The 12,796-nt window shown below is 38.4% G+C and overlaps 1 protein-coding gene across 18 annotated transcripts in view; it reads left to right on the forward strand.

Moving 5' to 3' along the window:
* LOC108310087 (ankyrin repeat and KH domain-containing protein 1) overlaps positions 1 to 12,796 on the forward strand; it is a 133,690-nt gene that overhangs the window by 17,681 nt on the left and 103,213 nt on the right. For all 18 annotated transcript variants that reach the window (XM_017536768.2, XM_037741417.1, XM_017536771.2 and 15 more), the window contains exon 2: positions 12,550 to 12,703. In XM_017536768.2, the coding sequence (XP_017392257.1) occupies positions 12,550 to 12,703 (154 nt within the window). The remainder of the gene's footprint in view (positions 1 to 12,549; positions 12,704 to 12,796) is intronic.

The following is a 12,796-nucleotide window of genomic DNA, read 5'->3' on the forward strand; positions in this document are numbered from 1 at the left end:
GTGATTTTCCTGCCTCAGCCTCCCAAGTAGCTGGGATTACAGGTGTCAGCCACCATACTCAGCTAATTTTACTATTTTTAGTAGAGACGAAGTTTCGTCATGTTAGCCAGGCAGGTCTTGAACTCCCAACCTCAGGTGATCTGCCCGCCTCAGCCTCCCAAAGTGCTGGGATTACAGGTGTGAGCCACTTTGCCCAGCCGAGTTTTTGCATCTTGTAGCACGTGTTTAAGGAGGAGTAAATTCAATGTTTAAGTAATGTACAATTTGACTCCTAAGCCAGTATTATCACAGTCTTATCACTTGCTCTAAAGCTTCTAGTTTTGTTAGGTTACTAATTATTTTGACTTGAGGAACAATGAGAGTCTGTATTATATTTTGGTACCTGTTTTACTTGGGACTTAACTGACAGGTTAGCAATGAAAAGTTGCTTTTCTTGGCCAGGCAGAGTGGCTCACGCCTGTAATCTCAGTACTTTGGGAGGCCGAGGCAGGCAGATAACAAGGTCAGGAGATCCAGACCTTCCTGACTAACATGGTGAAACCCTGTCTTGACTAAAAATGCAAAAATTAGCTGGGCGTGATGGTGGATGCCTGTAATCCAGCTATTCAAGAGGGTGAGGCAGGAGAATCACTTGAACCTGGGAGGCGGAGGTTCCGGTGAGCTGAGATTGTGCCACTGGACACCTAGCCTGGCAACAGAGGGAGACCCCGTCTCAAAAAAAAAAAAAAAGAAAAAAAAAGTTTATTTTCTTTTAGTTTAGTATTTGAGGCTATACTTAAAATCATAGATTTGACCTATTTACCAACCCCTCAACAGAATTTAGAATAATATGATATAGTATCATAGGGACTATTGTGTATTATTTCCTTGTTGCTGATCTGTTGAAATTATTCACTCATTCTCTACAGAAGAAAATTCTGGTTAATTTGGGGTAGGACTTCTTCATGAACTCACATTTTGCATAATAGAATTATATCCTTTAAAGGTTAGACTCCTTGGTAGTTTAATAATTCTGATTGGTATTTTAGAGTGGATTTATTTATTTATTTATTTATTTGAGATAAAGTTTTGCTCTTGTCACCCAGGTGGAGTGCAGTGGTGCGATCTTGGCCCACTTCAACCTCTGCCTCCCAGGTTCAAGCGATTCTCCTGCCTCAGCCTCCTGAGTAGCTGGGATTACAGGCGCCCACCACCATGCCCAGCTAATATTTTGCATGTTTTAGTAGAGACGGGATTTCACCATGTTAGGAAGGCTGGTCTCGAACTCCTGACCTCAGGTGATCTGCCCGCCTGTGCCTCTCAAAAGTGCTGGAATTATAGGCGTGAGCCACTGTGCCTGGCCTAGAGTGGATTTATTTATTCACAATTATTTATTTAGAGCCTACTATTGGTCAAGCTCTGTGCTAGGCTTTGGAACTCCAAAGATGAAAAAATATGTTCCCTTCCCTTAAAAGCATCAGTTTTTTCAGGAATATGAACATTTCTGGAAATGAAAACAAAAGGTAAATTACAGTTTATTTTTTGAGATGGGGTCTCGCTGTTTCATCCAGGCTGGAGTGCAGTGGCGCAATCATGGCTCACTGCAAACTCAGCCTCCTGGATTCAAGCAATCCTTTCACCTCAAGCCTCCCCTTCCACCCCCCACCCCTGCAGCTGTGACTATAGGCATCTGCTGCCACACTCAGCTAATTTTTAAATATTTTTTGGTACAGGTAAAGTCTCGATACCTAGGCTGATCTGGAACTCCTGGCCTTAAGTGATCCTCCTGCCTTGGCCTTCCAAAGTGCTGGGATTACAAGCATGAGCCACCATGCCCAGCCTACTTATTCAAATTATATTTGTCCTTCTGAACTCCTTTTAGATATTGACAAATTGTATTTCAGTGTTCTAGGCATTGTGCACTTTATTTACATCACTTCATTTAATTTTCTCATGGTTCTGTGACAGTCCAGGATACCAAATTCAATGTGTGGATCATTGCCCTGTGTTAGTTTTGGATGATTACTCTAAAGGTTGATATTTGAGTGTCTTAACTTCAGGAGATTGATGGGCTCTAAGTGGCAGGTTTAAAGGAGCAATAATTTAAAATGGAAGGATGCATAGTCCATCAGCGTAAGATTGTTCTTGTGCTTATTTTGAAACAAAACCGCAACTGCTCCTTATTATGTTCTTGTGATCTTGGCTCAGTGCAACCTCCGCCTCCTGGGTTCAAGAGATTCTCCTGCCTCAGTTTCCTGAGTACCTGAGACTACAGGCGCAAGCCGCCATGCCCGGCTAATTTTTGTATTTTTGGTAGAGACAGGGTTTCACCATATTGGCCAGGATGATCTTGATCTCCTGACCTTGTGATCCACCTGCCTCAGCCCCCCAAAGTACGGGGATTAAGGTGTGATCCCTCTCGCTTCTATTACATTTCGTTTGAGAGACCTTCCCAAATATTAATACCTACTCTATGTATATTCCATAAACATCTCAGCCTCATTAATTCTAAAACTGAACTCATCATTTCCCCTTGGACCCCACTATGATTTGAATGTGTCCCCCAAAGTTCATGTGTTGGAAACTTAGTTCCTAGTGCAACAGTGTTAGGAGGTTGGGCCTAATAAGAGGTGACTGAGTCATTAGGGCTTCTCACGGGAGTTGGTTAACCATCATGAGTGGCTTTATTATAAAGCACATTTGGCCCCCTCTTTTCTTAGCGCACTTTCCCATGCTTTCTTGCACTTTCGTCACTCCTTTGGCCAAAATCCTTCCCATTTCTTAGGTGAAGGATCCACATTCCTTGGTATGGCAGACATAGTTGTTTAGGATTTGCCTTTTATCTAGCTTTCCAACTATATCCTTATACTCTATTTGCTTTTTATATTCTAGCCATTCCCAATTGCTGTACTTCTTTGAATATGTCAAACTATTATATACCCTGGTATATATACTTCTACTGCTTTGGCATCTAGAATAATAATAGCTTATTTGTATGTATGTATGTGTGTGTGTGTGTGTGTGTGTATATATATATATATATATATATAAAGAGAGAGAGAGACAGAGAAAGGTATCACACACATACACACATCTGTATATACACACACACATTCATCAAGACAAGACAACATCTTGTTCTGTCATCCAGGCTGGAATGCAGTGGCTCAATCTTGGTTCTCTGTAGCCTTGAACTCCTGGGTTCAAGCGATCCTTCCACTGCAGCCTCTCAAGTAGCTCTGACTACCACCAGTGCATGCTAGTATGTCTGGCTATTTTTAATTTTTAATTTTATTTTTTGTAGAGATGATATGTTCAAAGAACCACAGCGATTTGGTATGGCTAGAATATAAAAAACAAATAGAATGCAACAAGAATATAGTTGGAAAGATAGACAAAGCCAAATTCTAAATAACTATGTATACCTTACCAAGAAATTTGGATCTTTTACCTAAGGAATGGGAAGGATTTTGGCCAAAGGAGTGACATAATTGAACTGACATTAGAGTTACTGGGCTTGATAATTTGTTAAATTTAATTTAAATTCCAAAGTTATTTTCTGACAATATGATTGTTAGGACAGCTGCAGATTTTCTGTTCACTACCCTGATTAGTATTTGTTTTAGCTATACTCTGTTGTTTAGAAGATTCACTTCATCCAGTTTGGTGTAGTGAAAAGGGTATAAGCTTTGTTGTCTGAAACACATGGCTTCAGATCCTCACCTGGTTATATAATCTTGAGCAAGTCAGTTAACATTAAGTAGTTAAGGCGGTTGAATAAAATGATACATGGAAAAGACTGATACATATGAGACATTTTATTAATGGTAGTCTTTTATGTTTTTAAAGGCACTAAATAGTAGATTTTTTTTTTTTTTGAGATGGAGTTTCACTCATGTTACCCAGGCTGGAGTACAATGGCGCGATCTCGGCTCACCGCAACCTCCGCCTCCTGGGTTCAGGCAATTCTCCTGCCTCAGCCTCCTGAGTAGCTGGGATTACAGGCATGCACCACCATGCCCAGCTAATTTTTTGTATTTTTAGTAGAGACGGGGTTTCACCATGTTGGCCAGGATGGTCTCGATCTCTTGACCTCGTGATCTACCTGCCTCGGCCTCCCAAAGTGCTGGGATTACAGGCTTGAGCCACCGTGCCCGGCTGATTTTTTTTATTTTATTTTTTATTTTTTGAGACGGAATTTCCCCCTGTCGCCAGGCTGGAGTGCAGTGATGCCATCTCAGCTCACTGCAGCCTCCAACTCCCTGGTTCAAATGATTCTCCTGCCTCAGCCTCCCGAGTAGCTGGGATTACAGGCATGCGCCACCATGCCCGGCTAATTTTTGTATTTCTGGTAGAGATGGAGGCTTCACCATGTTGGCCAGATGGTTTATGTATTCTGACCTTATGATCCACTTGCCTTGGCCTCCCAAAGTGCTGGGATTACAGGCGTGAGCCACCATGCCCAGCTTATAGTAGATTTAAAAAAAGATTTTTCCTTCTCCTGTTTTCAGTTAGAGACTTCAAAAGATAATAGATTCTGCATTAAAGCTATATTTTGAAAATGAAGTTTTTGTGTTCGTGCAAAGTGGGGATAATTTTCTTCAGCTTTAACTTAGAATTAGGAAAAGCATGATGGTTCTTTCTTGTGCTACGTGAAGCTAACCAATTTCAGAAAACCCAATATATGATATTTTAAAATTGTTATTATTTTTTATTAAGACAGGGTCTTGCACTTTTGCCCAGGCTGGAGTGCAGGGGCGTGATCATGGCTCATGCAGCCTCCACCTTCTGCAGCTCAAGTGATCCTGCTGCCTCAGCCTCCCAGGTAGCTGGGACTATAGGTGCACACCATCATGCCCATCAATTTTCGTATTTTTTGTAGAGATAGGGTTTTACCCTGTTGCTCAGGCTGGTTTCTAACTCCTGTGCTCAAGCAATCTGCCCACCTTAGCCTCGTTACATGCTGGAATTACAGGAATGAGCCCCTGCCTCTGGCCTCTTTTCTGTTTTTTGTGAAGGAGGGATCGTGAGTCTGAGATTGGGAGTAAAGTTTTCCTTGTAGAAAGAACCTTGGAAAGCTTTTATGTTAATGAATGTAGCCTTTTTATTCCAGTATTTCAAGATGATGTTGCTGAGTATATTAGCTCTTTTTGTAAAAAAAAAACTCACTTCTAAATTTGTCATTATTTGGTCCTAAATTACAACAGTATTACTTTCTTCCTTTGAGTGGATCTTAGGGCATGGTTATGGTGGTTGCTACTTCTGGAATTTTGGAGTACTGTGTATTTTGCAAAAAGGAATTGTTACGTCCTTCAGTAATTACCTCTTGGAACACTGGCCCATCCTTTTTGGTGTTATGAGTAGAGATCAACAATAAGCATTCCAAAATAGTGCTGATCCTGACTTAAAGTAGAGGGCTTTTACATTGGGTGGGGGAAGGATAAGACTTGTTGGCCTATTCAAATACACATAAGAAAGGAAAAGAGGACTAGAGAGTACATGTTTTAAAAATGTGTATTTTGGATGTTTAAAATGTTTTATTTTCCTGTTTTAAATGAATTTCTTAAAGGAGCTTCTTTTTTTTTTTGGAGACAGAGTCTTGCTCTGCTGCCCAGGCTGGAGTACAGTGGCATGATCTTGGCTCACTGAAACTTCTGCCTCCCAGGCTCCAGGGATCCTCCTGCCTCAGGCCCCCAAGTATCTGGAACTACAGGCACACATCCTCACACCTGTCTACTTTTTGTGTTTTTGGTAGAGACAGGGTTTGCCACGTTGCCCAGGCCTCAGCCTCCCAAAATGCTAAAGTGTGAGCCACTGACCCAGCTGGGAGCTTCATTTTTGAAGGTTGGTGAGGAGAGGTGGTGTGAAATAAAGATTTAATCTTTCCTTAACTTTTTCATAGCTCCAGTTGAAATTCATGAGAGTAATGATTCTTTGTTTTGTTTTTTAATTAACCAGACAGACTAGAATATTATTTTTATTTTTATTTTTATTGACATGAAGTCTTGCTCTGTTGCCCAGGTTGGAGTGTAGTGGTACAATCTAGGCTTACTCAACCTCCGCTGCCTGGGTTCAAGTGATTCTTGTTCGTCAGCCTCCTGAGTAGCTAGGGGACTACAGGCAGGCATCACCACATCTGGCAAATTTTTTTGTATTTTTAGTAAAAATGAGATTTCACCATGTTGGCCAGGCTAGTCTCGAACTCCTGACCTCAGGTGACCCACTCGCCTCAGCCTCCCGAAGTGCAGGGATTATGGGCGTGAGCTACCACACCTGGCCTAGAATATTCTTAAAGGATACCTGAAATGAAATTTGTGGTTGCTAACATTTGATTCTCTAACTTAAAATACAAATTTATTTAACGTGTTAAAATGAAAATTTTCTAATCCAATTCCAAGGGCTCTGTGGAAAACAATGTATTTTTCATTTATATTTAAGAACTTGAATCGAAATTAATAAATTTTTTAAAATGAAAAAAAAAAAAAAAGAGCTTGGGTGTTGTTGTTTTTTTGTTCCCTGCATTGCATGACCACAGAATACATAAACAAAAATATGTAATGGACATGTTTTATGATAGAATGTTATTTTTTACTATTAATAACTTATTTTTTATGTTAGCTAGCAATTGCTATTTCTAGAAATACAGGCTGAAAGAAGTTAACATTTAGTTATTGACCAATATAATAGACTTTATTATTTTATTATTACAGTATAAGATTTAAAGCATATTACTGTTATGAAAGTTTTAATTATAGCACTTAGAAATTGATTTAAAGTGGAAGTGAGTTTTGGTTAAATCGTAGCTGGATTAATAAATGATTTTTCAAATTAGACTTTGGCCATAGTGACTGACTTCACTCTGGTATAATAGCGGAGTCGGTGGTGGTAATAGCTGTCTGTGGTAATCTCCCTTGGTAACTGTTGCCATCCAGTGGTTCATTTCTGAAATGTCAAAATGGAATAAAAATGGGACAAAATGCTTGTTCCCCTTCTCCCCACTCCTTACTTTTGTTTGTTTTAGTTGAAACTAATAACCACACTCCCACAATCCTTTTTTTTTTTTTTTTTTTTTACGTGGGAAGAAAAAATAACCTTTTGAGGAGGAAGACAAAGGTTTTTGCCTTTAGTATTTCAGGAGATATAAGGGAAAAACAGGTAGTTTTTGATGGGCCATATTCCTGACTACTATTTTTCTTCCACTCTTTATTTTTGTACCCATTCAGCAAGTAGGAAAAAAAGATTCTTCAGTGTTTAGGACTTTTGCTGCTGAATGTAGCTACTGAATAGAGATGAGCTATGTAACAATATCATTAGGCAATAAGAACATTGCTGTGATGTTTTAGCTATATGTAAGAAAGTATAAGGCTTTTGTATTCATTTGCATTTGAAGACAAATTTCATTAGATATGCTATTATTTTGGGCTTATATGTTATATATAGAAATGGTTTCTGTACTCTGTCACCAAACCATTTATATTAAGTATACAGAATGTATACAGAATTTGTCATATTTAGTACTTCTCCATGTAGCTATGAATGGTTGCCATCTTTTTTTTCTTTTTTTTTTTTGACAGAGTCTCACTCTGTCACCCAGGGCCCAAGTTGAAGTGCGAGCAATGGCGTGATCACGTCTTACAGCAGCCTCAACCTCCTGGGCTCAGGCAATCCTCCCACCTCAGTTTCCTGAGTAGCTGGGACCACAGGCAAACAGCCACCGTGCCTGCCTAATTTTTAAAAATTATTTTTGGTAGAGACAAGGGCTCACTATGTTGCCCAGGCTGATCTTGAACTCCTGGGCATAGGCAGTCCTCCTCTCCCTCAGTCTCCCAAAGTGTTGGGATTACAGGCATGGGCCACATGCACCCAGCCAGCTATATTTTGAAGTAATGCTAATGCAATCTGAATTGTAAGAATGTATTTCAGCAGAGTTATTAGGTAAGATATTTGTGAACTGCCAAAAGTAATCTCTCAAATATTTCCAAAATAATAGGCATAGTGGGATATTTTGTTATTTTATTGATTCCACATTGAGACAGACATTTATAAAGTTATAGAGAGGGTAGGACAAAGGAAGCAGTGGTGCATTTTGGGAAATCTGATTGACACAAATATATTCATATCATTTATCTGTGTGGTTTTGTATTAACTATAACTCATTCTGGGTTTTTTTTTTCCACAAGAGTAGTGTATATTTAAAATTTGACCATGTGGGTCAGATCTTAGATATAAAATGCGTAAAACCACACTCAAAAGTTCAAGTGAACACTGATAAAATGCATCATGTTAGATTCTCAGTACCATTCTTCCACTTTGAAAAGGTAGAGAAAATAGACACTGTGGTGAGGGACAGGACAAAAGAATTGTAATTACACAGAATCATGTTCTAGAAATTATATTTATATGGTGGTTTATTATTTCAAAATGCTTTTACCTTCATTACCTCATGAATTCAATAGCATGATAAGGTAGGCAGAGCAGAGAGTGTCTTTGTTTATTGAGGAAGAAATTGAATGTCAGAAAGGTTGAGTATTAAGTCTGAATTTACATACAATGCCTGATAGAACTGGTACTTGAACCTAATTCTCCTGATCTCCATTGTAATCTCTCCATTATGTCTTGTTGCCTAATTGAAACTTGAGTTTACATCTACTGTAAGACATAGAATTAATGCAGTAAATTGTCTTATGCATTATATTTTTCAAAGAGAAGTTATAAGCCTCTGAAGCAAGGGACACATCACCATTTTGTATTTTTCCTCTGAAATTGATTCTTCCCAAGAACTTAGGAATTTGCCGTCTTATATATGTGATACTAACATTATTGACACCCAGGTGGTCATTGCTACTGGTTCTTTCTCTTTCTACCGGTGGAGATCAGTCAGGCAATGAACAATCTGTCACCTTTTACATGGTCTATGCAAATCTATTAAGGTTGTGTAGCAATCACTACTATCTAATGCGAGAACATTTTCATCAATCCAAAAAGAAACTTCAGACTCATTTACAGTAACTCCAATTCTTCCCTTCTCCACTCCCTAGGCAACCTGTTGTCTTTATGGCTTTGCCTATGCTGGACATTTCATATAAATGGGATCATATAATGGGAACTTTCATGCCTGCCTTCTTTCACTAAAAATGATGTTTTCAAGGTTCATCTGTATCATGTACTTACTCCGTTTGATGGCTGCATAATATTCAGTTGCATGAATATATATCACATTTCGTTTATCCATTCATTTACTGATGGATATTTGGGTTGTTTCTACTTTTTGGCTGTTAGAGAGAATGCAGTATGAACATTTGTGTTTAAGTTTTTGTATACACATGTATATTTTTAATTCTCCTAGCTATACCTAAGAAGTAAAATTATTGGGTCATATGGTAATTCTATGTTTAACTTTTGAAGAACTGTCAAACTGTTTCCACAGTGGCTGCACCACTATATTTCCACCAGCAATGCAGAAGGACCTTATGTTAAATTTTTTTTTTCTTTGAGACAGTGTCTTGCTGTGTCATCCAGGTGGAATGCAGTGGTACAATTATAGCTCAGTGTAACCTTGAACTCCTGGGCTCAAGTGATCCTCCTACCTGAGACTCCTGAATAGCTGGGACTAGTTTTATGCTATGATGCTAGGCTAATTAAAAAAAAATTTTTTTTTTATAGAGATAAGTTTATACTAGGTTCCCAGGCTGGTCTTGAACTCCTGGCCTCAAATGATCTCCCCACTTTGGCCTCCCAAAGTGCTAGGTTTATAGGCATGAGCCACTGTGCTCGGCTCGTACCTTAATTTTTTTGAGTGGACCATTCATCTCCAAGGCCCACCCCCTCCTTCCCCATTTTTTTGGAAGCAGTCGCACCGTGTCACCCAGGCTGGAGTGCAGTGATGCAGTCTCGGCTTACTGCAACCTCTGCCTCCTGGGTTCAAGCAATTCTTGTGCCTTAGCCTCCCAAATAGCTGGAATTACAGTCATATTCCACCATACCTAGCTAATTCTGTATTTTTAGTAGTGACAGTGTTTCGCCATGTTGGCCAGGCTAGTCTCGAACTCCTGACCTCAAGTGATCTGTCTGCCTTGGCTTCCCAAAGTGTAGGATTATAGGCATGAGCCACCACACCCAGCCTCCAAGCCCATTTTTTATTTTTTCCCTCTATCTGAAATATACTTCCCACCTCTGCCCCTGTGTCTGACCACCTGTTGCAGTTCTGTGCATCCTTCAAAGCCTGGTTCAAATGCTGCTTCTTACGCAAAATCTTCACAGATTACTAGGGCTGGAAGTGATTTGTCCCTCATTAGTGCATAAGGTTATATCATTTATTTCTCTTTGGGGCCTTTTGTAATAGTTTTTAGAGTCTTTCTTATTTCTTCTACCACATTTTCTTATTATCATAGTGTTATATATATCCATAAATTTTTAAAATATGCCTTTAGTAAATATAGGATAAATGAATGAGAGACTACTGGAAATCCTTAACTTGGCTTTTAAAATGTTGCTTGAGATATATCATATTTATAAAATTGGAATTGTAATATCTAAATACCATTACTGGAATGATGTTTTTACCTCTCCTCCCAACTGGCAGGTATGTATTCTGCAACAGTCTCCTAATTTCTTGGCCTTGCATTAAGCTGTTGTATGAGCAGTTGCCTTTCAAGGTCATTTGACAACTGGTTGCCTGCATTTATCCATTGGATCTGGAATGGCGTCTTTGTCTGTAGTTACATGTTAAAGAAGTTGTGTTACAGTACAGCTTCTTTTAGGTCTGAAGTTAAAGATTCATTTTGTAAAATTATAGTACATCATTAGATAATAAAATAAATGTAAATTATTTTAACTTTACTGTCTTTATTAGGATATATTTATTTGGTGTCCAGTGAAAACTGATGATCAACTAGCTAGATATGCCAAATAATGTAGTCCAGATACTGTGGTCCTTTTATGTAATATATGAATAATATACATATTACTCATGAGTACTCATGTTCATATTTACATATATACACATATACTTTTAGTAAAATCAGAATCATACTGTTTTGAATCTTGTGCATTTCACTTAATTTTATGAATATTCTCATATGCCATTAAATATGCTTCAAAAACATTTAAAAAAATTTTTTTATTTTTTCTCACAGCTGAGCCAGTGGTCACAAAAACTGTTTTTAATGATGACTGCAGAGTAGTCCATCATGTGAATATACAAAATGTATTTACCAAATTTTGTCTTGTGGTTAATTTTTCCTCATTTTTGGAATTTCAGTGAATGCTGCAGTGAACAAACTTGCACATTAATTTTTGTCTGGCTTTCCAATAATTTGTTAATGAGCTTTTTAAGGTATTTTGATACACATTTCCAAATTGCTTCCCAGAAGGGTTGTATATAATTTATTTAAGAAAATTCATTTTGAATTAATTTGATTTGAAATTGGAGGGTTACTTGTTTATTTTTGTAAGCTGATTTTTGCTTATACCATTCATTCAACAAGTATGTATTAAGTTCATACTATGTGCCCGGAATTCGTAGGCCCAAAGTATAGCACTGTAAACAAAGTAGAGTTTCTAACCTCATGGAGTATTCCTGTCTAAAGGACTCCAGGTATTTGTCAGTGGGTTAGTTCTTATTTTCCCTTATTTCAGAGTCAGAATTGAATAAATTATTTAGAAAAGAGGAAAACTTTCTCCTAATATCCTATCTATGCTATCGTTTTTTTTTCTACCTAGTCTATGTAGATTTTTCTCAGGGTTATGTTCATATACTTGTTTCAATAAAAAGTAAATGCTTTTTTATTTTTGAGATGGAGTTTTTGCCCTGTTGCCCAGGCTGTAGTGCAGTGACATGATCTTGGCTCACTGCAACCTCCGTCTTATCTTGGGTTCAAGTGATTCTCCTGCCTCAGCCTCTGGAGTAGCTGGGATTATAGGCACCTGCCACCACACCCAGCTAATTTTTGTCTTTTTAGTAGAGATTAGGTTTTACCATGTTAGCCAGGATGGTCTCGAACTCCTGACCTCAGGTAAGTCCCCGTGTTGGCCTCCCAAAGTGCTAGGATTACAGGCATGAGCCACCGTGCCCAGCCCCTGCTTTTCTTTTTTCAGTATTATTATTATTATTATTATTTTTTAATAGAGATGGGATTTCGCCTGGTTGCTCAGGCTGGTCTCAAACTCCTTAGTTCAAGCACTCTGGCAATCTGCCCATCTGGGCCTCCCAAAGTGCTAGGATCACAGGCATGGGCCACTGTGACTGCCTAAATACTGCTTTTCATGCTCTATATTAGTAACAGAAAATACACACAGCTATGTATTAGTTAGATACATACATGCTCTGTATTAGTCACAAAAGATACAGTGCTTTTGAGGAAACTTTAGTGTATCTGTGTTACACCTGCAGTCATGTCTGAAGGTAAACAAGACTGTCACCGTGTCCTTCAAAGCCCATTCCCATACTCCCATAATTTTTCTGCCTATATTTAAGTTCCAATTTTAAGAAGTCATATTACCTTAAATTGTAGTTATTCTAATCATATTGATATCAGTTTCATGGATATTGCATCTTTATTTCATTAACAGGTTGAATCATTTATTTTGGACCAAGAAGATCTGGATAACCCAGTGCTTAAAACAACATCAGAGATATTCTTATCAAGTACTGCAGAAGGAGCAGACTTACGCACTGTGGATCCAGAGACACAGGCACGACTAGAAGCATTGCTAGAAGCAGCAGGTACTTTACTTTTTGTTTTCTCTTTTTCTTCTCTTTAAAAGTCTAGATCTCTTGGGTTTTTTTTTTTTTTTTTTTTTTTTTTTTTTTTTTTTT

This window comes from Cebus imitator, unplaced genomic scaffold, assembly GCF_001604975.1.
Source record: "Cebus imitator isolate Cc_AM_T3 unplaced genomic scaffold, Cebus_imitator-1.0 Scaffold101, whole genome shotgun sequence".
In the NCBI taxonomy this organism is placed as follows: Eukaryota; Metazoa; Chordata; class Mammalia; order Primates; family Cebidae; genus Cebus; species Cebus imitator.